Genomic DNA, 25,997 nt, shown 5'->3' with positions numbered 1-25,997 from the left:
CTGCAGTCACACAACAGCTAGGCTGGAATTGAGTAAGCTGGACCCCAGTGGAAGGATAGATATAATCCCTTGCCTTTTTGTAGATGTGAGGAAGGAACCTTTTGTAGATGTGAGAAAGGTACAACCAGAACACACATCTGTCCCAAACCTGGTCTTAATTTCCATGTCAGGAGTGTTCTACATACCTTATGGTGACAGGGGTGAAAAGGAGCATCGTGGTGACATTGTCTAAGAAGGCTGAAAGGATGGAAGCAATGAGACAAAGCATGATGATCATGGGCCACACTCTTCCTCGAGAAAGCTGGTATGCCTAGGATACATACACAGGAAGGAACAAGCCAGAATCAGTACATTCGTACAATAGATGCTATGTTTTCACTAATGACTCCAAGATATGGGGACCAAAATAAATTCTCATTCAGAATTTGCAAAGAGTTTTGTTGAAGAAATTATCTTTTAAAATGAGTTTTTTATTCCAAAACTGAAGTAAAAATTAGCACTAGCCTTTGCATTAGTAGAGTTTGCCAAAGTTTCCTCATCGACTAGGGCATGGCAAGATCTCCCTCATCCACTATGCATGGAAGAGTCAGTTTAAATCTTCACAACTTCTGACAGTGCCCAGGATTCCAGTTAAAATACAAAGTCCAATAGCAATGAGTCACCATTTCACATGTGTTAGAATGATTTTCATTTAAAAAGATAACAGGACTGGTGATGTGTGTCAGTGCTAGACTGTTTGATTAGCCTGCGAGATATACAAGATTCAATCCCTAGCACCACAAAAACCAGTGTGGTGGCTCCGGTTGTCATGCCAGCAATAGGGAGATAGAAGTAGACCGTCCTCAGCAACATAGTGAGTTTGAGGCCATAGTGAGTTAAATGAAACCCTATCTCAAAACAGAAAGAAGGTAGGGGTGAAGGAGAACAAGCATGGGGAAAATTTAAGAGAAAAGACATCTTCCTCGACTAATATAAAATAATTGTGAAAAATAGTACAGACGTTTCTCAAAGAACTAAAAAAAGAACCATGGGGAGCAAACTTATATGGTGAAAGCATGGACACTTGCACCATGTTTATCAGAGAACTCTTCCAAGATGAGGAGCCGGCTAAGTGTGCCGGGAGCCAAAGCTATCTACGGAAGCCAAAGTCAAACAGTGAGCCAAGGCTATCTAGTGGAGACAAAGGTATCAAGGAAGCCAAAGTCAATTAGTGAGCCAAGGCTAGCTACAGAAGCCAAAGTCAAAGCTATCTAGTGGAGACAAAGGTAGTTACTGAAGCCAAAGCCAAGCAGAGAGCAAAGGTCATTTAGTGGAGACCTAAAGCTATGTAGTGAAAGAGTTACCTAGGACCCAAAATCATGGGTGATAGATTGTGAGGACATCCTTTGTTAGAGCATCCGTAAGATATCTTAAGAGAACATCCTTATGGTATCTTGCAGGTACAATATTTAACCCATGAAAGCACTCTTCCTGTCTCCTGCAGCAGCTAATTACCTTCCCCCTTTCCTGCCTTCTCCTTACATAAGTTGGGTAAAAATTTTCTAATAAATGGAAGCCTTGATCAGACAAACAGACTTGGCTTTCATTGCTTGTGTCTCTTGTCCCTACCCCTCCCCCCATTCCTTCCATTCTCCTACTTTGGGAACCCTGTTGAAGCCCCGTAGACCGGACATAAGTGTCTGTCAGCAGATGAATGAAGACAGCATGTTCATAAACATGAACTACTATTCACCCATGCAATCCTCACAGTTTCTACAATGATTTAACATGATATAATTATAGCTGGAAGGCATTATTTTAAGTATAATAAGCAAGTAATATCCATTAAAATGCCATCTGATTTCATTTCTACATGGAATCTAAGAAAAATGATCCCATAGAAGCAGAGAGTAAGGATAGTGGCTCCAAGATTGGGATTCTGGTCAAAGCGTATAAGAAAGAGTTAAAAGGTGAAGATTTAGATAACTACTGCACAGGCAGGAGACTATATTTAGTGTAGTGTATGTTTCAAAATAACTTAAAATGTGAATTTCAAGTTGGGTATAGTGGCTCACACCTTTAATCCCAGCAGTTATGGGGCTGAGGCAAACAGATCTCTAAGTTGAGGCCAGCCTGGTCTACATCATGAGTTTCAGGATAGCCAGGGCTATGTCTCTACATAGCCCTGTCTCAAAAACAAAAACAAAAAAGTAACTTTCAAATATGTCACCATAAGAAATGATGTGTGAGGGGTATTAAGGAAATGCTGGCTGGCTTGATGGCCAACTAAACATGGCACGTTGCGTGAGTATCCATTGAAACATTACATTATATCCCCAAATACATGATTATCATTTGTCAATCAAACAACGATAATTTTTAAAAATAAGACATTTAAGGACTTAGTACATTATCCCAGTGATGGAACATGTACTGAGCATATGCAAGGCCTTTTGTTCAATCCCAGCATAAGTAAATAAATACAGTCCATACAAGATTAAAACAACAAAAACATGATTTACCCAAATTTAAAAGTCAGGACTACAGGCCTATCACATAAGCATTGAAATTATGTCCCCAAAAGGCAATGCAATCAGAGACTGCTGGCTTGACATATTCAGACTCTTAAATGAAGAGTGGGTTTTAATGTATAGCCCTAACCAGACAGCTCAGACACCACTACACAAATGCTCAAAGAGAACTCTGTGCCCTGAGCTTGCTCCTTGTTTTCTTATGGAAAGGCTGAAGTGTTGCTCTTGCATCATGCTTCCCATGGCAATTACACCTAGGTCTCCTAACGCCTTTTTGAGGGGAAGACGGAATTTTAAATATTTTAATTTACTAAATATACAATATAAGATGGTAAATAATTTTATTCCATCAGTTAATAATAATGTTAATCCCATTTGTACTTACATGGTTTTGATTGATATAAATAAGCATGTTTATACTTCCCATTTATTTATCTAGTGTATGACCCGCAAGTACAACACTACACCTACCTTTACAGCACAGTAATCAAAAAATCCCGTTTCTGAAAATATGGCTACTAAGATCATCTATAAAGGAAAAAAATAGACAACAAGATTTTTTTTTGTCAAAATACCACATTGGAACAATGTCAGAGCGACTCATCCTGAGTTTGAGCTCTAGCTCCTGACAGCTGATCGTCAAGAGCAGCTTTGTCTTTCTGGACGTCCATCACTTCAGCTGTCCACACACAAACGCCCTGAGCAGAACCCCTTACAGATGGTTTGTGTGTATATTCCTATTCAGGGCATTGTCCTAAGATATGTTATCAACCCAGCTAACCCTGACAACAAACACCAAATGTTGTCTTTACTCTGTTTTATAGACCAAAGATGGCAGGACCAGACTTGAAGCTAGAAGCAGGGAAGGCCATGGCCATCAGGTGGTCCTTGTACCTAATTGTCCCTATCACAGCAGCACTCAGAAATTAAATAGTTTTAAAGCTGTATCAAACTGTGGTTTCTAATATAATTAAACTGATTTTTTTCTTACAAATTTGAGGACCATGGACAAACTGGACTATTGGTACTGAAATGACTGATCTTCAGTCCTGCGCACACCCAGAATACTTGCCTGTATTCCTACTGAGGACGAGTGACAAAGACAGCCGTCCCATGAGCTAACCTAGGCCCCATTTATTCTGTGTTTAATTAAACAGAAATTCCAGTAAGCCTGAACTTGCTAAGTTTCCTATTTTACAAAAAGTGGGAAAGCATTCAATTTCTTCAGTTTTCCAAACTTGTAGCTATATCTGATATGGTTTCTTTGTTGTTGTTGTTAATTCAGATGCTCAAATCCTATATTCTTCCAGGGCTAACACAGAGTCTGGCTCCTGCATGAAGTTCCAGGCCAGAGCAGTCCTGCCTTCTACCATTCCACCCACATTACTAAACGTTGAATTCTGAATGAGAAAGTACAGGTTCAAGCCTTCAATAACAACAACAAAGTGCTCCCGATTTATCATTCTGCACTTCAAGTTTCTCACTTTACCTCTAGCTTACCTTGGGGAGGGTGCTGTGAGAGTGAGAGATAAAATTACAGAAAGCAGTTGGAAGATGGTGGGGGTCCAACATGCTTTTCAAATAAACTGTATGAAACGCAAATGCTCCCCAGTCGGTTTTGACTCCGCACTGCCATTGTCTAGAGTATCTTCCTAACTCAGCAGTCCCTTGTGGGGCTGTTTGTAGCCCACAGCACTTCATGAGAACACAAGTAGACACACGTGGGTGGCAGCCTTGTGGTCTTCTCTTGCTGTGGGGAGCCATTCTCTCGTCGTCTGATAGAACGGGGACTGGGACTAGCAGTCTCGGGAAATAAGTCAGGTAGAATAAAACCCACGCTGTGCGCTGCCCTTATAGTACCAAAGCAGAGAATATCTAAATGCCTACTAAAGAAGTTGTAATTGAGAAAAAGAAACAGCAGGTTACTTTTATTGGCTGAATTTTGTCCCTCCTCCTCAAAATTTGTATGTTGAACTATTAACTTCCTGTACCTCAAAATGTGGCTGTACGCAGAGACAGGATTTTTAAGAGTAACAATGAGGTCATTAGGGTGGACCTTAATTGGATATGACAGATGTCCTTACAAAATGTGAAGACAGACAATGAGGAGCCTCAACAGAGGCAGCCTTGCTGATACTTTGGTCTTAGACATCAGCCTCTGCAGCCTCGAGAAACAAATATTTATTCATCAGTCCAGCATATATGCCACGCTTTGTTATGGCAGTTCTAGAAATCTACTACACTATTAACTGTTTTCAAGATGTATTTATTGTATATGAGTGCTTTATCTGCATGTACACCTTCATGCCAGAGAGGACATCAGATCCCAGAAGAGATGGTTGTGAGCCACCATGTGGTTGCTGGAAATTGAACTCAGGACCCATGGAAGAGCAGACAGTGCTCTTAACCACTAAGCTATTTCTCCAGCCCTGCTTAACTTTTCTAAAGAATAGTATGTAACAGACATCTGGTATGCCTCCTTCCTTCTGCCTGGATAACCAAGTCCTATGTGTTTCTCAGAACCCAACACAGCTATTGGCTCCTCCCTGAAACCCTAGTTCAGAGCTCTGTTGTGCCTTCTCATTCAGAGAGGATGGCAGCTCTGAGTCTCTCTGAAGCCTAGAGTAGATGCCAACAAAAAGATGAGGCTGTCTGGTGACCAGTGTTCTACAAAGGGTTAGGCTAACTTTGTAACCTTTATGTTCTAAAGCCTATAGTTTTGAGTTTTAGGTTCAGGTTAAGCTAAAGCCTCTTAGTACCTTTCCAGAGAATGGAGAAATGTGACCCTATCTGTGAGGACAGATAGAAAAAAAAAAAAAAAAGCAAGCAAGCAATGACCTTCACTCAGCAAAAAGAACAACCAGACCCTTGCCTTCAAGATAGTGTTTCTTAGCAACGAACCCAGACTTCTTCTGAGTAGCTTTTGACCTGCAGCCAAAAGTCCGCAGCCCCTAATCTTCAAGGTTGAGCTAACCACCCCCACCTTCAATTGCAGCTGCATCCACACTTGGCAGGACTGGCCAAGCTTGAGCACCTAAGACTAACCAATTATCTTACTTTATAGCTTCCTCATCCAATCCTAAATTGCCCAAACTGCAACTTCAAAGTTCCCGCAATTTTTCTTTTAAAAACCTAAAGGCCTTTGTCTCCCTGTGCCACTCTTTGCTGACTGGCAGAAGTGACCCCGTTGTACAATGGTTAATAAACCTCTTGCTTTTGCAACAAGTCCATGATCTGTGGGAGTTTCTGGGAAGGGCGCAATCTTGAACTCCTGAGCTGTGAGACTCCAGGTCCCTCCTCCGCAGTGCAGATGAAGCCTCACAGACCCTGTCTAGAGACTGGTCCAAGAATACATGGTCATTCTCACATTCCCAAGGCCTTGCCAAATTTCGTTTTTTCTAGCATAGCTAAAACTCATGCCCTACAGTAATCTCTATGAGTTTATCTTCCCTTCTTACAAGCTGACCTAGTAATGTTTCTCACAGCTTAGCATTATGGTAAACTGGCAAACACTAGAACTATTACTTAGGAACACTTCTCTTTATAGAATTAAAATCACTTTCCCAATCACTGAAATTGTTCCATGGTTCATTTATTTGAAGTAATGTTGTTTTTGTTTTGGTTTGGTTTTGCTTTGGTTTTGGTTTTGGTTTTTAAGGGTACTAACCCCCACTCCCCAAAAATATTCCTAACTTTTGGAAACAATGCCACTTCATTGTTCAAAAGCCTTCGAGTTGAATTCTCTAGTTAACAAACCAGAGCCCCAGCCACCTCCTCCCCCATGGGGGGATATGAGCTGCACCTGCATTACCACTTCTCAATCAAGCCCTAACCGCCAAGGGATATGCCATCTTGACTATAATGATAGGTTCAGCAACCGTGGAATAGTGAAGGACCCAAACTTGGAGCCATATCCTGCAGGGAGGACTGTAATTACCATGCCAAACAGCAGGGCCAGAGTCTCAAAATCAATCCACTCCACCACTTGAGTCAGGCTGGGTCTCTGTAATCAAAGCACAAATTTGCCAATTAATCCTGTGCATCAGCCTACTGGGGAAAGCTCTGAAAATGGGCTGCCCTTACTGCAAACTCCACATTGGGGCAAAGTTGGAAGCGCTCCATCCACTTCCCTTTGAAATTGGATTATATAACCGCTGAATAACACTCATGACCCAGTGCATCTGTCACAGCAGAAGCGTCCATGAAAAAAAAAAAAAAAAAGGTAATCCTGCTCCTGGAAGCTCCAGCAAGATTTATTGTCAGAATTGCAGGTTTAGTCCATACATGTCTTCCTCAGCCAGGTGGATGATTGATAGCTGTCTATTCTACTCTCCAAGTGCCTGTAGCACAAAGAGAGACTGCCAGAGCCTAGCCTGCTGGGAAAAGGCAGCTCACTAAGTGACGCAGGGGACTTTTCAATGCATGTGGCTGCTATGTGCCATAAGAGCAATTCTCCAAATGAAACAGATGATATGAAGCATATTTGTGAGAACAAGAGCATGACTTGGAGAATCGGAGGCAATCCCACTCCAGCTCAGATAGCACCCTACACCCATGGACTGCACCCAGCTTAAACTGTCCCCTCTTTTCCAGGCTAGCAGTATCAATTTGGGGTGAAGTCAAAACAGCCAATACCACTCCTACATGTACTAGCTTAACCATTAGCACTGCCTGGCAGAACAGGGCCTCAGCCCATCCCAGCAGAATAAAAACCTTAGCCTGTAAGAAAAGGTTGCTCACTGACAAAAGCCCTTGTCTGATTTATTCCAAAATAAACCTGTGGACCTCCTCATCTTTCTCCTTGTACAACTCAGCTATTACGGTAAACAACAGTAGAGCTATATGCTCAGGAGTACTTGCCTAACATGCCTGAGTTCCATTCTAAGTACTACAAAGAAAACAAAAAGTTTTCCTATCTGTAAATTTTAGAATTCGGAAATATTTTAATTTCAATTTAACATCTGTTTATGACAAACTGAGCCAAGAAAAACTTCACATTCTTATAGTTACTTTCAGACTAACTCTACAATGACATTTTAAGTTAAGTAAACACATCACAAATAGCTAACTCCCTACACACTTCTCTATATAGACAGGTACATTTGGTTTTTGTTGGGGGCTTGTTATATTTAGTTTTGGTTTTTGGTTTTGAGACAGGGTTTCTCTGTGTGGCCTTGGCTGTCTTGGACTTGATTTGTAGACTAGGCTGGCCACAAACTCAGAGATGTGCCTGCCTCTGCCTCCCTGGAGTGCTGGGATTACAGGCGTGGGCCACCGCACCCAGCTCTCTATATAGGTATTGAAATGAGTCCTGTTAGGGGTGGTAGACTACCTGGTTTTGGTGGGGAAATCCAGCAAATTCTAAAGCTGCTTTGAAATCCAGTTGTGTGTGTGGCCAGCTTTAGGAGGGCTCAGACTAAAGTGGCAACATGAGCCCCGCAACAACTGTCTTTCCATTTCCTAACAAGAGAGGCAACAGGTATCTCCAGGGCCTGCAATGCCACAGGGCAGAGCCCCAGCCCCGTGCGTCCACCTCCATATCTCTTGGGTGACAGCACTAGATCCGCTTCTAAAACCACTCAGTCCCATGCTTGGCCGACACATGCCTGAGAAGCCTTCCTTCAGCCCAAATGGAGACTAACATCACTTAAAAGAGTATGTGTTCATATCCAGCAACAACTTTCTTAAACCAGGTTTGTCAGTTCATGCCTGTAGAGGGATTTTTAATTCAGAACATAGCTGATCTGGCAAGAGATCACATCCAAAGACCTTCTAGATCTGTGCAATCAAGCTGGAATACAAATATGTCTTCAATTCTGCAGGTAGTCAAAGAGATGCCTGATGTCACACTCGTCAGGTCTCCTAGGGGCTGGCCATAGAGAGGCCTGTTTGCCAACTCCAGCAATAGGATCCACCCAGCTCTCATGAGAAGAGAGGAAAGGGAAGCTACTTAAGGGACTATGCAGAGAGAGAAGAAGCAATTTTTAGGGAGAATTTTACAGGGAGATTGAACAAGAGAACAAGCTAGACACAGGTGAAGACAGAATGAGCCAGAGAAGGAGAAGGAGCCAGAAGATTGGAGCAGATTGTTGGAGTTAGTTTGAGGCCAAGCAGAAAAGCCATATAACTCAGTTGGGAGAGGAATTTGAGCCAGAACAACTGAGTTGAACCATCCAGCTATGAGCTCAGAAAGAACAACAAAGGGTGAGCTTGTTAAGCAGTAAGTATTAGAGGCAAAAAACATTTTAGGCCTAGGTTAGATTGTATGGTGGCTAGAAGCTTCCAGGACAAGGCCTAGGTTAGCAGACAGAGGCAGTAAGCCCCCAAGACAACAACTGACACTGGCAAATAAGTTCGTTTTATAATGCCTCTATGAATCATGGGAAAAGCACATGGAAACATCACATAAAACAACTAATTCAGCCTGGAGTTTTCCTGGAGTTTTCCTGGGTCTGGCACTGCCTCTAGCGGTAAGCCAGTAAATCAAACATAGCAACTTACATCTCCAACCACAGCCAATGCTGCTAATGCTGCAAGAGCTCCCAACATGGCGGCCAGGGTTCTGTGAACAATCTGGAAAGAAGCACAGGTTAAGCCTGTATAGACATGAAGTCCCTGTGTGCCTTTGTGTACCATTCGAATAATGAACATTTCAAGGAGCTTGATATCTGGTCAGCCCTTAGAGACCCCTAACCACCAGTTGCCCTCATTCTAGGAGAGTTGCTCTCATTTCCAGAACAACTGTGAAAGTATGCTCATGGAAGTCCACAGTAAAGCGTCATTAAAGCGTCATTAATTATTTACCATGTTCTTCCACAGCCGAACCTATGGTTTAAGAACGTAAGTCATCCCTTTTCGATTACTAAGACCACTGTTAAGTCAGCACACAGACAAATGCTTAATCTAATTGCGACTCCAGCATATAACTGATTTACAAAAGGATCTCTTCTATTTAGTTTATAATCCAGTGGACATGAAATTTCTAATGCCATGTATGCTGGAAAATCTGAGCCTGCATGCACTGTCACTGAATGCAAAATGGTAAAGCAACTGTGGAAGAGAGTTTGGCCACAGTTCCTTAAAAGTTAAGCACCAGTTTACCACATCATTTAACATTTCTACTAAATTTAAGATTTCTAGGAATCTAGTGTATATAAATGAAAATATGTATCACATAAAGGCATGAACATTCTGAACAATATTATTCAAATCATGCCAAACCTGGAAATATCTATGTGCCTATTTGTACACTAGATTCTAAGCTCATTTTCAAATAATTTTATCCCTATTTTTTTAATATTTGATGTTCAGATCTTTAAGAATTAGTATACTTGTTTTGTTATTTTTAATTTTTCTATTATCATCATCATCATTTTGATTTTGTTTGGGGTTTTTTTGTTTATATTGGGTTTTTGTTTATTTGTTTGTTTTTGTTTTTGAGACGGGGTTTCTCTTTGTAGGCCTGGCTGTCCTGAAACTCACTTTGTAGATCAGGCTAGTTCAAAGATTCACCTGCCTCTGCCTCTTGAGTAAGCTATCACAACTAGCAGTTTTTTAATGTAAATTTATTCAGTATCAAATGTCAAAGAAACAAACCACAAAACTTACTCACTTATCTACTGGGGCTTTCCAAAAAGTCAAGGGTTGAGAGACCAAAGAATTAAGAATCAGTGGGTATTGTTTTAAAGTTTAAAGCTCCAGCCACCTGGGAAAAGAAACTAGCTTTAATGCATTCTTTCCCTGCCCACTAGAGATACAGTTGCTAAGAAACTGGTCCAGATAGCCAGGCCAGAACTGTTTGTGGTCTTGGCACCTAAAGTAAACCAATCATTTCAAAAGCAATCTCCCTTACCCAATCATGTAACGCCAAAGCATGTAAGTCCCTGTTTGCAGTTTTGCCCTTTAAAAACCTTGTTCCCTGGACCTTGGGGCCACATTCCTCTCCTGTTTCCACAGGAAGTTTGCGTCCCATGTTCAAACACGTATACAATAAAAATAAAAAAAATAAAATAAATAAACACTCAGTATTTACAGCAGAATCTATTCCTGGTCTTTTGGGGCCTTACAAACTGGGCACAACAGGGTCTAGCCATTATTCCATGTCAATCCAAGCATCATCACCAAGCCTACCTGGGCCAAAACTCTCTCAACTCTTTTCTCCTTTGTAGGGCAACCTCTCTCTCTCAATATGTCTGCTGGCTTACAAGGCAGGCCACACAGATCACCTCTGTGTTCCTCAGTGCATGCTTAGAACATGTAGATGCAGCAGTTCCTCTCTCAGAAATCCTGAAGAGCTCCATACATGTCAGTGAGAAAGTTTATGTTTCCATTACTACCCTCCCCACAAAATGTCTAGGCTCATAGTCAGGTAGTAGATCATATGATTAGCATACGCAAGACAAGACTGCAGTACACACATAACCAGCTTCTGGTATGTGTACCTTTTAAATTGAGCTGTCTTAGAAGAAAATTAATTCTAAGACTAAAAGAGATGGAGACAAATTTTTAAGAACTAGAGATTATGGAGTCTTGGAACAAAATAATTTCTTCTGGACTTGATAGGACCATTGCATTCACAAACTCAGAGCAGCTGGGAATGCTTACACAAGATCAAGGCAAGTCAACATTCCGTCATGGATAGGGGAGGGACACAGGAGCTCCCACCACTAAATGAGGCCCACATGACAGTTGATGGCTTCTGAGGGTAAGAGTCAGTTTTCTTTAAGGATGTGAATCCCTGGTAAGAGGGGAGAGGGAGGAAGGGAAATATAGGAGGAGGATGAGGAGGAAAGAAAAAAGAAGAAGGCATGCAGTTAGGAGGGAGCGAGGAGTGGGAATATCTGAAAGGATATGAAATACAAATACGTATACACACTAGAATTTTAGTCTGCTGTGAACAAAAGACATTACAATCTTCAGGAAAATGAAAGGCTCTGGAAAGCAAGGGTAATGACAGGTCCAAGTGAAACTCCTTTTCCCCAAACTATGGCATCCCTTCCCCCTCTATACCAAAGGAGCCATTGTCTTACCACTGTCAGAAGGGACAAAGGGCTTCCTGTGGCACCTATTAGCATAACCAAGTACAGTCTAGCCTCCAGGCTTCCTCTGTATCACAAGTACCTGTGGCTCCTCTCAGCTCTTCTCATCCTTCTCCTAAACTTCTCAAGCTCATGGACTTCCTTCCCACAGCTTCTCATTCCTTATAGTCAGACTATTTCCCATATTCTCTCTCTCTCCTTGTTTCCTCTGCTTGTCCCTCTTTCCTACTCCTGTCTTGGTCTCCTTTGCCAGTACTCTGTCTTTTTCTTTCACCACCCCACTCCTCTCATAGCCTGGTCCAGTCTGTTGATGTTCACCTTTCTCTCTGTGCTCTGTACTCGTCCAGTACACTCCCTCATATCTACAATAAAAAAAAAAAAAACTTCCCCTTAACGATACCTTGGGGAAGTCATATCCTCAGTTTATACAGGAAAGAGGCTAGAGGCCAGCAGCCAGGGCTGAGTACTGAGCCACTTGTGGCTGGGTGGGTGGGAGAGGGGAAGGTTGCAGGAACCTGCTCTTGTTTCCATCATTTTTCATTTTAAAAATAAGCAACTGTTTCTCAAATCAGGATTTCCTTGTGTATAGATAGGCAAAGCAGGGAGAGATAAAAATAGGACAGTTAAAAAAGTGAAGAGACACTGTCATCAAAACAAAATGACCACCTAGGCTGCGAAAGGATCTTCACCAACCCTATGTCTGACAGAACGCTAATATCCAGAATATATAAATAACTCAAGAAGTTAAAAAGCAACAAATCAAGTAATCCAATTTATAAAATGAGGTACAGAGCTAAACAGAATTCTCTGTAGAGGAATATAGAATGGCAGAGAAACACTTAGAGAAATGCTCAGCATCCTTAGTCATCAGGGAGATGCAAATCAAAACGACCCTGAGATTTCACCTTACACGCATCAGAATGGCTAAGATCAAAAACTCAAGTGACAATATATGTTGGACAGGATGTTTAGAAAGAGGAACCCTCCTCCATTGCTGGTGGGAATGTAAACTTGTACAGCCACTTTGGAAATCAATCTGGCGCTTTCTCAAACAATTAAGAATAGAGCTACCTCAAGATCCAACTACACCACTCCTAGGCATATATACAAAAGAGGCTCAACTGTCCAAGGACATTTGTTTAACCATGTTTGTAGCAGCTTTATTCAATATAGCCAGAATCTGGAAACAACCCAGATGCCCCTCAACTGAAGAATGGATACAGAAATTGTGGTACATTTACACAATGGAATACTGGTCAGCAATTAAAAACAAGGAAATAAAAAAATTTGCAGGCAAATGGTGGACTCTAGAAAAGATCATCCTGAGTGAGGTATTCTAGAAGCGGAAAGACACACATGGTATATACTCATTTATAAGTGGATATTAGACATATAATATAGGATAAACATACTAAAATCTGTACACCTAAAGAAACTAAACAAGAAGGAAGATCTTGGGTAAGATGATCAATCCTCACTCAAAAAGGCAAGACATCGGACATCGGAAGAGGGAGAAAACAGGAAACAGGACAGGAGCCTACCACAGAAGGCCTCTGAAAGACTGTACCCAGAGCAAGGTATCAAAGCAGATGCTGAGACTCATAGCCAAACTTTGGGCAGAGTGCAGGGAATCTTATGAAAGAAGTGGGAGATACAAAGACCTGGAGGGGACATGATCTCCATAAGGAGAGCAATAGAACCAAAAAATATGGGCACAGGGGGCTTTTCTGAGACTGATACTCCAACCAAGGACCATGTATGGAGATAACCTAGAACCCCTGCACAGATGCAGGCTATAGTGGCTCAGTCTCCAGGTGTTCCTAGTAAGGGGAACAGGGACTGTCTTTGACATGAACTCAGTGGCTGGCTCTTTGGTCCCCTCCCCGTGATGGGGGAGCAGCCTTACCAGGCCACAGAGAAAGACAATGCAGCCAGTCCTGATAAGACTTGATAGGCTAGGGTCAGATGGAAGGGGAGAAGGACCTCCCCTATCAGTGGACTTGGAAAGGGGCATAGGAGAAGAAGAGGGAGGGAGGGTGGGGTTGGGAAGGAGTGAGGGAAGGAGCTACAGCTGGGATATAAAGTGAATAAACTGCAATTAAAATAAAAATTAAAATAAAAAAGAAGTGAAGAGAGATTAAATTTCAAAATATAGTCTGAGGCCAGGAAGCTAATGAATTCTCAAAAATTTCTTTGTGCTTGTGTTAACAGCTTTCACTTTTTCAGCTAGTAAAGCATGTTTCTAGGATGGACGGCCTGTCAGTTGCCTGTTGTTGTGTCTCCATAGCAAGCTGCATTCATCTAGTTTTCAAGTTTTGATTTTTCTATAATTGCCCACTGTAGACCGTTTCTTAATTTTTTAAAGTATAAATACAAGTTTTATATGCCAGGTGAAATAAAAGGCAAATACTATGTGATCTTGATTATACATAATATATATGTTTATTAACTGTCTTGTGTTGCTTCCATCCACGTGTATGCTGTGGTGTTCATGTCTCCCTATCTATCTCCTAGAGAGAGATATCTATTCCTCAAGCACTTAGCATTTCTTAATTTTCCAAATACCTCAAAGACAGGAGTGGTGATGCATGACTGTAATCCTACCTCTTGGGAAGCACAGACAGGTAGATCTCTGAATCTGAAGCCTGCCTGTTCTTCATAGCAAGTTCCAGGGCAGCTCTGGCTACATAGTAAGACTCTGTTTCAAAGAATAATGAGAAAGAAAGGACCTCCAAATCCTTCCTGTGTTCTCTGAAATACACAGTACATCTTCATGGTCCACCATCTCCCATTGTGCACTATGCATCAGAACTATTTATTCCAACCAACATTCTCCCATATTCCCTCTTCTTTTCTCTGCCCAGGTTCTGGTAACCACTATACAACACTGAATATCTTTTTATGTTCTTCTTATAAGGGAGATCACTGGAGAACTTGTCCTTCTGTGTCTTGCTTCTTTCACTTTTCATAATAATCTCCAGTTCTTCCCACACTATTGCAAAGGACAGAATTTTATTCAATTTATGGCTGAATAGTATTCCATTGTATCAGTGTTCCACAGGCTTTCACCCACTTATCAACGAGTGTACACTTAACTTGTTTCCATTTCTTAGCAGCTGTGCTGCAAAGAGCATTAGAGTGCAGATGGCTCTGGTTCTGTGTTCAAAAGGCATTGAATAAAATTAATTACAATAGCTCAAAAGTGCTTCTTAATACACCTCACATTAAAAGCCAGTGGATGCTTCATAAAAGATAAGAATTTAAACATTGTATATAATTCCGTGGAGTCTTCACACCAGTGCACTGCACTCAGAAGTTTCAGGCCACTTTAGAGGACTGCTCTCCTGAGGTACAATTTCCTCCTGTATTTTTCTATGTGTTATAGAGTACAGAAACCCAAAATGACCCTCAAAATCAATAAGAAAATGCCAATATTCTCAATGAGCTCACAGATTTGATCCACACAGGATGTAAAATAATGCAGGCAAGGTGTTTTGGTTGTTTTTAATTATTCTGGAAACTGTATGTCAATCACTGGGCCAATCACGGAGCCTCTGCTGGAGTGAGAACTCCCTTCCCCTGATTTGTCCTGGAGCAGATTTCAAAAATGATAAGTGAATTATTTAATTGCACAGGCTGTAGTCTAGGTCCCAGCTCCTTAAACTATGAATCGCAACCCTACATACAGTCGTGTGATAGAACAGTTAGCCACAGGAAACGCCTTCTGAACACACAACAAACAAAAAATTAAAAATCAGCATCTAATGAATCAGAGGTGTTTCTGTCAGGATTAGTCAGTGTTGTATAAAGTATTGTCACACAGGGCCTGCCTAAAAAAGCTCAGCCCAGCCTTGCTACTACTACAGGCTTTGGACTACAGAGCGTTAACTGTATATATGTGTTCTGCATTTATATAACAGGGAAGACGGGAAGAGAAAAGTAAATATTATCAAATATAGGTCAAGTTGGTTATTTCAAATCATATTAGTACTCAGAACTTAAACTTCACCCTCACTTACAATCAGTTTTTTTCTGTCCTATGCCTCACCCTACCTTCAGACATGAATAATCACCCGGACCAAGGAATATTCACCTGGACTGAGGGATATTCTGTGATCTCTGGCCTTGGAAATGCTTTGTGGAGTTGCATCAACCTTCAGATATTGAAATGTCAGGTCTGTGGCATGATGTGTGTGCCCCAGCAATCCTGAGTCTTTTAACTTGTTGGCAGCTTTAACCTAAAGAATCGCAGATACAGAGTGTCTTCCCCATATTAAAGAATGTGTTCTTTCTGCTAGAGGACATATGTTCTGCAGTTTTCCTAACATCCCAGCTGCTAGCTAAAATTGCTTTTCAAGATCCATCAAGAAGCTGAAATGGTGCTCGCACTTGTAATATCTACCTTGGGACGGCTAAGGCTGGAGATTCACAGTGAGTTTCTAGTATCCTGGGCTACACAGAGAGTTTCAGACATCCTGGTCTACACAGTAAGTTCCAAACATCCTGGGCTACACAGTGAGTTTCAGGCAGCCTGGTCTACATAATGGGTTCCAGCATTCTGGGCTACACAGTAAAACATTGTCTCATTCCCTTTCTTCCAAAAAGATGGGATGCATGGGTCAAAGAATGGAAAATGGCATGTCCTTAGGGTGAAATCAGAGGACTCCTTCTCCTGGAACACTGGGGCAGGATATCAGCTGATACTGATAAATGCTAATAAGTGTTAAATTCTATTAAGGTTGTTAGTTTGTGTTAATCTTTAGTTTGAGTCTTTATTGGAAACATCTTTTTAATGTTTTCTGGAAATGACTAGAATTGTCAAGAATGGCTATTTGACAGGCTCTACCCTTGTGCCTGGCAGTATTGAGTGGGAAATTGTCAATCCAGCAGCCACTTTCCTGGCAACTGGCCACACTGTCAGATCGGCTTTTGTGTACATTTTGTAAGCAGTCTCAGGACATGTTAGCAGTTGCAGAGGACCATACCTCTACAATGGTTGGTACACTCTTGTAAACATTCCAGACAACCTGGTTCTACTAGAACTTGGAGTGTGGAGACAGGAGGATCAAGAGTTCAAAGTAATCCTCCACTACAAAGTGAATTAAAGGACAGTCTGCAGGACATGAGATCTTATCTCAAAAAGAAAGAAAAGAAAGAAGAGATAGCTCAGCCGTTAAGAGCACTGGCAGCTTTCAGAGGTCCTGGGTTCAATTCCCAGCAGCCACATGGTGGTGCACCCCCTTCGCTAACTGTAGCCTCGCAGGATCAGACGGCCTCTTCTGGAGTGTAAACAGATGTGCATGCAGACAAAACGTCCATGTACATAAAATACACAGTTTTTTTAAAGAAAGAGGGGAGCCGTAAGTAAGACTGCCTTGCTGAATTCTAGATGATCCTGTTTGCCCTGCATTGAGACTGATGAACACACAGACATTCATTCCATAAAGGTCTTCTGTGACTGGTGCAAACATTCTTGTCCCACCCTTCTCTGGCTGCTTCACTCAATTTTCAAGGCAGCTGGAAGACCCTCTTGTATTGTGTACTGCCTAGTCTTGCAACATCAGGCCAAATGAAAGCTTTCTCCCAAGTGGCCTTTTTATAAGTACTTTTGATCTTTCTCATTAGTAGAGCAGGCTAAGCTACGGACGTGAAGAGGAAGATGGAGCAGCAACTGTAAAGGTGGTGGCTGCGGTAGAAATGGCTACAACAGCAGTTAAGATGACCTGAGGAGAACTGAAGTCCAGAGAGCGACCATGATGAAAACAAGAATCAGAAGCACCTTGGCTAATAGGGACTAATAGAGTGAGAGCAGCGGTAAGAGGAGAAAGAGCACTGAGGCTAAAGAAGGAAAGGCTGTGAAGAGACGAGGAAGAGAGCCATTTTCACGTACCCTTAATTACTAAGAGTTCTCAGGAGTGGCCAAACACGGTTTCTATGGGACAGTGGATGGGTACAACACATCTTTTCTGCTCTATCCACGCCTAACAATCTTTACTTTTCCTCTTCTTTCTTTATTTTTCCTTACTGTGCACGGCACATCTGTCCTGCTGCCCGCTGCCTGTGGCAGCGGAAGTGGCAACAGTCTGCTCCCTTCGGTAGCTACCAGCCACTTGGAACTTGTTCCCTGCCAGTGCTGTGAACTCCAGGGACTCACAATATCGGCCAAAATTGGCTTGGGGAAATCACTGGTGAGTGGCTTCAGACAGACAGGCAGCCTTCTTCTAGGTAAGAAATTGCTGGGGACCCCTTACACAGATTTGCACAGCTGCCCGAGCTCGCATGAGCGAGATTTTAAGATTGGAACCGCTGCCTCAGGCTCCCATGAGCAGGATTTTACTCATAAGCGAGGTTTTGAATTTCCCGCACAACGCTTGCGCCAGCGGCTGGCTTGCAGATAGGCTTTTCACCTGAGCAGACTTCCGTAACATGCGCACACAGAGGATTTTGAACCAGGCCAGTACAGCCATCCCACGAGCAAGCACCTGGTCTCCCTTTGCAGCCACAGTGGCACGTGCATGTGGCAAGGTGCCATGCTGATTTTAAATACAGAAGCTGGGCCCGTGCTTGCCCCTCCCCCACTCCTGCAGCGCTCCAAGCCTAGCGCGTTCCATACACTAGCTCTCAGTACTCTGCCCTCTAAGACGCTATTTTCAAGCTTTAAAAAATATTTTCTTCCTGATTTCTGTACACTCTGCTCTCTCTCTCTCTCTCTCTCTCTCTATATATATATATATATATATATATATGTATATATATATATAAATGATTTAAATTCTTATCTAATGATTTAGATGATTTTCTCATTGGGTTTACAAGACCTACTTAATCATAACTGTTTATTTTATTTCCTTTTAGACTAGGACAACAACAAGCCTCATTTTAAATTGGTGTGGACTTTTATAAAAATTCAAAGTTATGTTTTATTATATATATAATTCAACCCTGCTTCAAAATAAATTTTATATAATGCTAAAATTTCAAAGTTATAAATGTCTATTTAAATTAAATTGGTTTGGAATGTACATCTAAATGCCTATGTCTTTATCAATTCCTGGATTAATAAATGCTGTTGCTGTTTCTCTTGCCATGTGCTGCTTATAATCCGGATTCACCACTGGGCTTTCTGGTTAATGGGTTTGCTATAATAAATTCAAATATAATTTTAAAATTGCTTTATACTGTTGTACTAAATTGTTGATTTTAAAACTTATAACTCAGGGGTTCGTTACTACATACAGGTTTTTAACCATTATTCTAAATTAAGATCTATTAATTTTAGAGGTATTTATGTTAAAACTTGGTCGTTATGTTGTATCTTTACTATCAAAAGGTTAAAATATGTTTGGTCTTCTAAAAATGGTATTATTATTAATCTATAGTATAGCCTAAGATTTTTACAAGCTATGAACTGTTTATATACTAAATCATACAGAAAACTTTTGTGCTCTCACTTTAATGGACTATATGACTTTTAAGGCTCCAACTTAACAGGGACAAAACCTAAAGGCCTAATATTTAATGGTTAACAAATGCAAATTAATAGTCATCTCATAGATGTCCAAATATATATTTATAGTCCTACAGATGCAAACATGGTCTTACTGCAATCTTTAATAAACAGCTGAGGATAGTCATTGACTCACCATACAGAAGTTGGTAAAAATAATAAGAGAGGAGCCTTCCTAACAGGCTCATCCAGAGCAATAGCTATGCTCCAGACCTTGGCTGCTGCTCTGAGGCTGTTGGCATTCCTGCACAAAAAATAGATAGATAGATAGATAGATAGATAGATAGATAGATAGATAGATAGATAGATATAGATAGATAGATAGATTGATAGATTGATAGAAATAAGAGGTCTACAATGCCCCATCCTGCTGGGGTATAGCCAAAAGTCAATTCTGCCAGGTGACTGTTTCAAATGCAGCCAAAGGAGACACTGATCCTACTGCTGCCTCAGCAAGCCACACACTGCCTGCCAGCAGACTGGCCTCTGGAAGTCAAAATGTTCCCATGCAGGTTTGTACTCTGTGTCCAGCCATGGAGGTTCAACCAGCACAAGAGCCATAGATACTTCCAGTCTTCCACCTCTTTGGCCTGGCGGAGGACAAATAAATGGCTCCTTGATCAGCGACCTCTACCACCCTCGCCCAACCCAGGGTAACATTACAGGTCTGTTTTGGCCTCATAATGGGATCCCATAGACATGTTGCCAACTTCTGTGTTTGGAGACTTCTGATGTCTTCTCAGTTCTCTTCATATACAGGAGACCAGGCCTTAAGCCTAAGTCCTAGAGTTGCTATTGTCAATATGCCTTGTTGTCCTACTCAATAAACAGGCCTAAATAAAACCTTTTACCTTTATTTAGCTAAAGGACAATAACTGTTCATAGCAGTCTCACCTATGTCTCATGGTAAATAACTAGATACAAAGGCTATATATATATATATGTGTGTGTGTGTGTGTATGTATATATATATGTATATATATATGTATATGTGTGTGTGTGTATGTGTGTGTGTGTTGTTTAAGGATCTGAAAGAGTGCCTTAAGATTGGTAAACACCAGTTACACATGTTGGAGAGTCTAAGAAAATGCCTTAAGATTGGTAAACACCAGTTATTTAAATTTCTAAGAAAATGTTTTAACGTTGGTAAATGCAAGTTATAATGGTTACCAGGTCTAAGGTCACTCAAAGGATAAGGAAAAAGGCTTAATAGTTCCTCCTGTTGCTATGCTACTGTTATATTGACTATCCATAGCTTTGGCCTTTATCAATACAGCTCTGATTTATTAATCTAAGTCTAATACAAAAACATTCCACTATACTACCCACTATTATGGTTCCAAGCTCAAGATTTTAAATCTCCATAATGTGTACTTATACTAAAGGTTAAGATCAAGTGAGCTTTTGTCCCTTCTTCACAAAAGGCTTCTGCCTTTTCAGAGCTCATTCAAAAGAATGCTTATGCTGTTAACACAAATGTATATGTCTACTGCCTTTTCTATGATGTATATTTCAATGCAGATTGCAATTATGATGCTAACATGTCTAAAGTTTTATCTCCTTCATAAAACTTAAAAGTAATTTTTATAAGCTGCAGGTAGTCCACCTAAATCCACCTCTCAGATCAATTGGGCTCCAAATAAGTACTGTACTTATTGCCTATCTCAGAAGGTGGGATTCCTCCCCTTCCCTGGTTTTGGGACTTCCCTTTCCTGGCTACCAGATTGTTATCTGCTGCATGCAACACTGGCTGAACTGGTGAGTTCTCCTCATTTATCAACATAAAACGCCTCTCTTGGTAGGGGAAGCTTGACTGTTCAGTATTCAGCAACTTCCTACTATCTTTTGGGATGGAGGGACACCCCCTGGACCATAGTCTTTACTGGCTACTGTTGACCCTTTCTGCCAACCTACATTTAGGACTTCCTCTTTCCCCTGGGAGAGATCTCTTCCCTATGTGCACAGTTTCTTCCCCTCATGCTTGTCTACGAAAATTCTAGTACTGGTAAACTCAGCATCCTCGGGCAGCTGTGCCCCTGGTCTCTGGCCAAAGTTCATGAGCTATTGGATCAGGTAGGACCATATATATCTACTGGGTCAAACCTTGCTCTTGGGACTGCTTGACAGGTCACTGACGCCTACCCTCTCAATGGGAATAGCCCATTAGTATGTTCTTCCAGATTCTCCTCTGGGATGTTGTCTGGAGAATTTCAGATTGCTACACATAGTGCCCGCTTTAAGGACCTCTAAGTTTACACTCTTCTGTAACCAAACCTCACCTCAATTACAGATCTAGAGCAAAGCCTTTTTAATTACTGCCAGTGATTGGGTAAATGAAGGTTCCCTTGGGTAAATGAAGGTTCCCTCAGGTAAATGAAGGTTCCCATGTTCAAGTCTCTTTGATCCAAACCTTCCACCTCTGGTCACTCTCCCAAAAGTTTTAAATTTACACCTAAAGAATTTTCTCCATAACCTACTTAACTTTATCTTCTGCATATACATATGTGTGTGTGTGTGTGTGTGTGTGTGTGTGTGTGTGTGTCAGTAGCCTACCAGACACAGATGCTTCCTATATCCACAACAGTGCCAAGGCCGTTACCACAAGTGTTCCAGTCTAACCTCAAAAACTTCCATCAAGCTGGACCTGCACTTTCCCTCCTAGCAATGGATGTTCTTGCAGACCCTGGACATCATCAAAGCAGCCTGTTCTTCCTGGATTTGGCCAGAATTTCAGCCTTTTGACCTCCCTACAACACCCCCAGTGTCAGGAGGAAGTAGCCAGAAGAGAATCTATGCCCGTTATTCACTTATTAACAAATGGCTAGAATGGTGTGCTTTAGGACGAAGACAAGCAGCTTCAGGTTCTCCCAGCATTCTTCAGTCCCTACCTGATGCCTTGCAATCCTCTACCATAAATTTTCCAGAGCAGAGTCTTCCCTTCCTCTTCTTGACCATGTAATCTGGCCATTTTGTTGCTATTATTTCTTCTCTCTCTCTTAACTCCTTGCATGGCAACCAAGAGCCGCTTCCAATGAACCTAAATGTATATACTTTAACTTGTCTTACATGAAAAGCAGCCCAAGTTCCTCATTTTTTAATTATAGAAAAGGGGAGGAATGTTAGCATTTAGGTTAGTATTCCAGGTTGCCTAGCAACCTATTATGTCATCATGTGTCCCCAGCCAGGTGGCCACACCTGGAAGGTGTGGTTACCTTGCCCCTTAAAGGGAACAACCGGACACATGGTCCCTCTCTTGCTCCTCTTTTCTTGCCCTCTCTTGCCCTCTCCCCTTTCTCTGTTGGGGTGCCCCTCTCTCTTTCCGCCCATCATATACCGCTCTCTCTTCTCCCTCTCTCTTCATCTCAATCTAATAAATCTCTTTCATATAAGATCTGTTGTGCACCTAATCATCATTATTTAATTGTCCCCATCAGGGCTAAAGGCTTGAGAAATGTACCATGAGCTACTATCAGGGGCTGAGAGTTCTGACAATACAAGACCTGAAAGCCATAACATTAGCTATCCAAGACTCTAACAATTGATTGGTTGCTGTAGAAGAGAGGGTTCCAGAATCCAAGTCTCATTTGGGATCGGCACTGGTTGCTTGCTGCTGTCTGTTGCTGACATGGACTACTGTTGAAAGTTGAGGACTGCAACAGCTGTGATGTTCCAACAGTGCTAGAGATTATGGCTGTAGGTTTCCATCTGTCTCACATAGAGCCAAACACCTCTTCTAAATACTTCAAATGTTGTCCAGTGCCTTTAGTTGTTGAGAGCCATACCAAACCAAAGCTTTCTCAGAAGCCTTGATGAAAGGACAAAGGGAACCTAGTTTTGTGTCCTTGTCCAGGAGCAGACTTAGCAAGGTCCAATCTAGGGCTGGACTCAGCCCCAGACTAAGATACTAAGGTTCCCGTGAATTTAGCTTTCCTATCTGAAGAGACTAGAGCTATCAGTCCCAAGGCCACGTGCTCAATCTCTGACTTCCTAGAGACATGAAATATTCCCCTTACACAACATTGCTTGATTCAAATTTATGCTGACAACCCCATTTTTTCCCTTACAACTGTGTATAAGATGCTGTGCTTCTTAATAAATTTACTTGGATAAAGCATACCTATGCAAGACTTCTCAGTCTCAAACTTTTCTCTCTTCTTATATCCTCATCTCTTGGTCATTATTTCCCTTAGGACTCTGTAACTGAACTTTTTGTCTACTTTATAGTGTTCCTATATCTACTACCATTCTCCACCCCAACCTCTTACAACGCCCCCCTCAACATTAGGTAGGCAAGAAAAAGGTTAGAGGGGAGAGGAGGTGTAGACCTCTTTAGACTACTTCCCGCTGAAGTATGGGCATCAAGTTCCTTGGGGCGAGTCCAATCTTCATTGTCGGAATACCAGAAATTTAGCAATCTAGAAATAGCAAAAGCAGGAGCAGGAGCAAGGGAAACAGCAGCCACCACAGGCCCTTCAGGGCTCTCACATTTATACCATCTCAAAAGTCCTTAGAATTCTAAGCGTAAACTAACTGCTGTTGGCAAAAATCACACCCCTCCCTCCTAGAGCACAAGAAAAATCTTAGTGGCTGTGGACAATTTGAAGCAGCCCCATATCCCACATCTGGGATTTAAACAAAAATGTATTCACATAACATAACTGGGTTTTAAAAGAAAATTCTCACTACAGGACCCTGTCACTAAAGAACAAACCACTGGTCTGGGTCATTTAGCCTTAGAGATTAGAGCTGTAAGCCTAATCTGTTGGTATAGCCCCTAGGCATGGGCACCCAAAAACATATGACTGTCATCACTGGAAGAACATCTCCTCACCTCTACAATGTATATCCTAAACAGGGCAATAACAGTGCTTTTCTGAGAGCTGCAGGCCTCATATGTATTACCCAAAGGGATACTATCAGCTCTGCAGAAGCCATAAGTACAGCCCCAACAAATGCTGAGGGTAGATAAAGTTGGAGGTGCCATGACTCCACCTTCACGTCTCCATAGCATTGGCCTTTATGTTAGAATAGCTGTGCAGACTTAAATCCAACCTCACATGCAAAGCAGAGCAAGCAGAGCCTGGAGAGTTACAATAAAGTCAATAGTAAGCCACTGAGAGACACTTGCTAATATACTAGAACATAAGCACGCTAAGGTGTTAAAAAAATCATTAAACTATGTGACAAAGGCCTTAAGGCAGAACAGAAGACCTCAAATAGCTAATGGAAAAAATAAGATAATAACATGGCTTCTACACTAAAAGATTGACAGAGAGTCACCTACTACACCACAGGGGGCAGATGTGTCTAAGGAGCTTGGGTAATTGGACTATAGGTTTAAGTTCATATAGGAACATAAAATTGTGAGGGACTGGGAGTGAATTCTAAAAAATTATACTATGAGGTATTAGGTGTAGAAGCTCTACAAATGGGGGACTGAGGGTTTAGTGTGTCGTCTGGAATTCTGACTGATGGAGATCGGGTTCTAGAATGTGGAACTATGAAGAACTGGGGCACGCAGCTTTGACACATGGGACTCAGAGTGATGATGGGGGTTGACTGCTGGAACATGGGGCTGTGAGGAATGAGTGTCAGCTGGGACTACGGTTTGATGATGGCCTCTGGAAACATGACTGTGAGGAATTTGGGCATTTTCTGGAACATGGAGCTATGTGATATGCATACAAGTTCTAAAACGTGGCCTGGGGGGTTGGAGAGTCTCTGGGTCATGGGGATCTGAAGGAATGGTAGATGCTAGAACACTGATCTGTCAGGAATTAGGGTTGAAAGACGATAAGTAAAACCTTAAAAATGGAGCTTGAGTGAATGGAGTGGGTGCTTGAATGCAGAACTATGAATAATTGAGGCTACATGCTGGAGCACACAGTTGTGAAGGAAACTGGTGGGTTCTAGCACATGGATCTGTGAGGTACAGTTGTGGTTCTAGACTATGAAGCGATGAGAGATACTGGTAGATTTGAGAACGTGGAGCTGTGAAGGATACTGGTAGATTCTAGAACTTAGATCTGTGAAGGATACTGATAGATTCTAGAAGTTGGAGCTATGAGGTATAGTAATGGTTCTAGACTATATGAAGCTTTGAGAGATACTGATAGATTCTAGAACTTGGAGCTGTTAGAGATACTGGTAAATTTTAGAACATGGAGCTGTGATGGATACTGATAGATTCTAGAACTTGTAGCTGTGAGGAATACTAGTAGATTCTAGAACTTAGAACTGTGGGGGACTCTGACAGATTCTAGAACTTGGAGCTGTGAGGGATACTGGTAAACTTTAGAACATGGAGTTGTGAGGGCTATGGGCTGATGCAGGAACATGGGGCTGTAAAGGTTTGGAGGAAGGTTCCAGAACCTGTTAATAACTGGGCAGTTTCTGGAACAATTGTGTCTGAGGTGTGAGGTTACCCATAAGACCTCCCTGCAGAGCCCACCACTTTCCTCTCTCCTTCCCAGGGTAGTGATGTGTTGTAAGGAGAAGCCTCAATTAAGACGTGTAGGGTTGTCTGAACTTCATCAGCTTCTAGACCTAAGTTAAGAACTTTTAAAAGCAAAAAGTTATTATGGAATATATCTGATGTGAGAAAACCATTGGCTATTCACCCCAAACTTGTACTCCCTGTGTAAACTTTGATTACTTTGTAAACTTTGTAAACCCTCAAGGCAGGAAAGTGGCCAGGCTCCACCTGAGGAACTCTAGCAGCTAGGCCCCAGCCTCCAGCCTCCAGCCTCCAGCCTTCCCTAAAAGCCCTAAAGGCCATTTTCTAATAGTTGTAGCTGTCATTCCCAGCCCTGAGGTGGGAGAGTGCCCACACCTCACGCTACAAGAAAAAATCCCACCAATCCCTAAACAGGGAAACCCACCAATCCCTGAGCTCCCCCAAGCTCAGGACTTGAAATACCACCAATCCTCACCTTGGAAATC

At 41.8% G+C, this 25,997-nt stretch overlaps 1 protein-coding gene across 2 annotated transcripts in view; it reads right to left on the bottom strand.

Annotated features, from left to right (window-relative positions):
• The window catches only part of Oca2 (OCA2 melanosomal transmembrane protein), a 321,231-nt gene that overhangs the window by 238,859 nt on the left and 56,375 nt on the right, over positions 1–25,997 (bottom strand). For both annotated transcript variants that reach the window (XM_060366263.1, XM_060366262.1), the window contains 4 exons: positions 9,012–9,083; positions 6,448–6,513; positions 2,982–3,038; positions 186–310 (listed from right to left, as the gene is read on the bottom strand). In XM_060366263.1, coding sequence (XP_060222246.1) covers positions 186–310; positions 2,982–3,038; positions 6,448–6,513; positions 9,012–9,083 — 320 coding nt within the window. The remainder of the gene's footprint in view (positions 1–185; positions 311–2,981; positions 3,039–6,447; positions 6,514–9,011; positions 9,084–25,997) is intronic.

This window comes from Meriones unguiculatus, chromosome 14 (genome assembly GCF_030254825.1).
Source record: "Meriones unguiculatus strain TT.TT164.6M chromosome 14, Bangor_MerUng_6.1, whole genome shotgun sequence".
In the NCBI taxonomy this organism is placed as follows: domain Eukaryota; kingdom Metazoa; phylum Chordata; class Mammalia; order Rodentia; family Muridae; genus Meriones; species Meriones unguiculatus.
The sequence above is the reverse complement of the archived record's forward strand: the minus strand, read 5'-3'. Positions and strand labels throughout refer to the sequence as shown.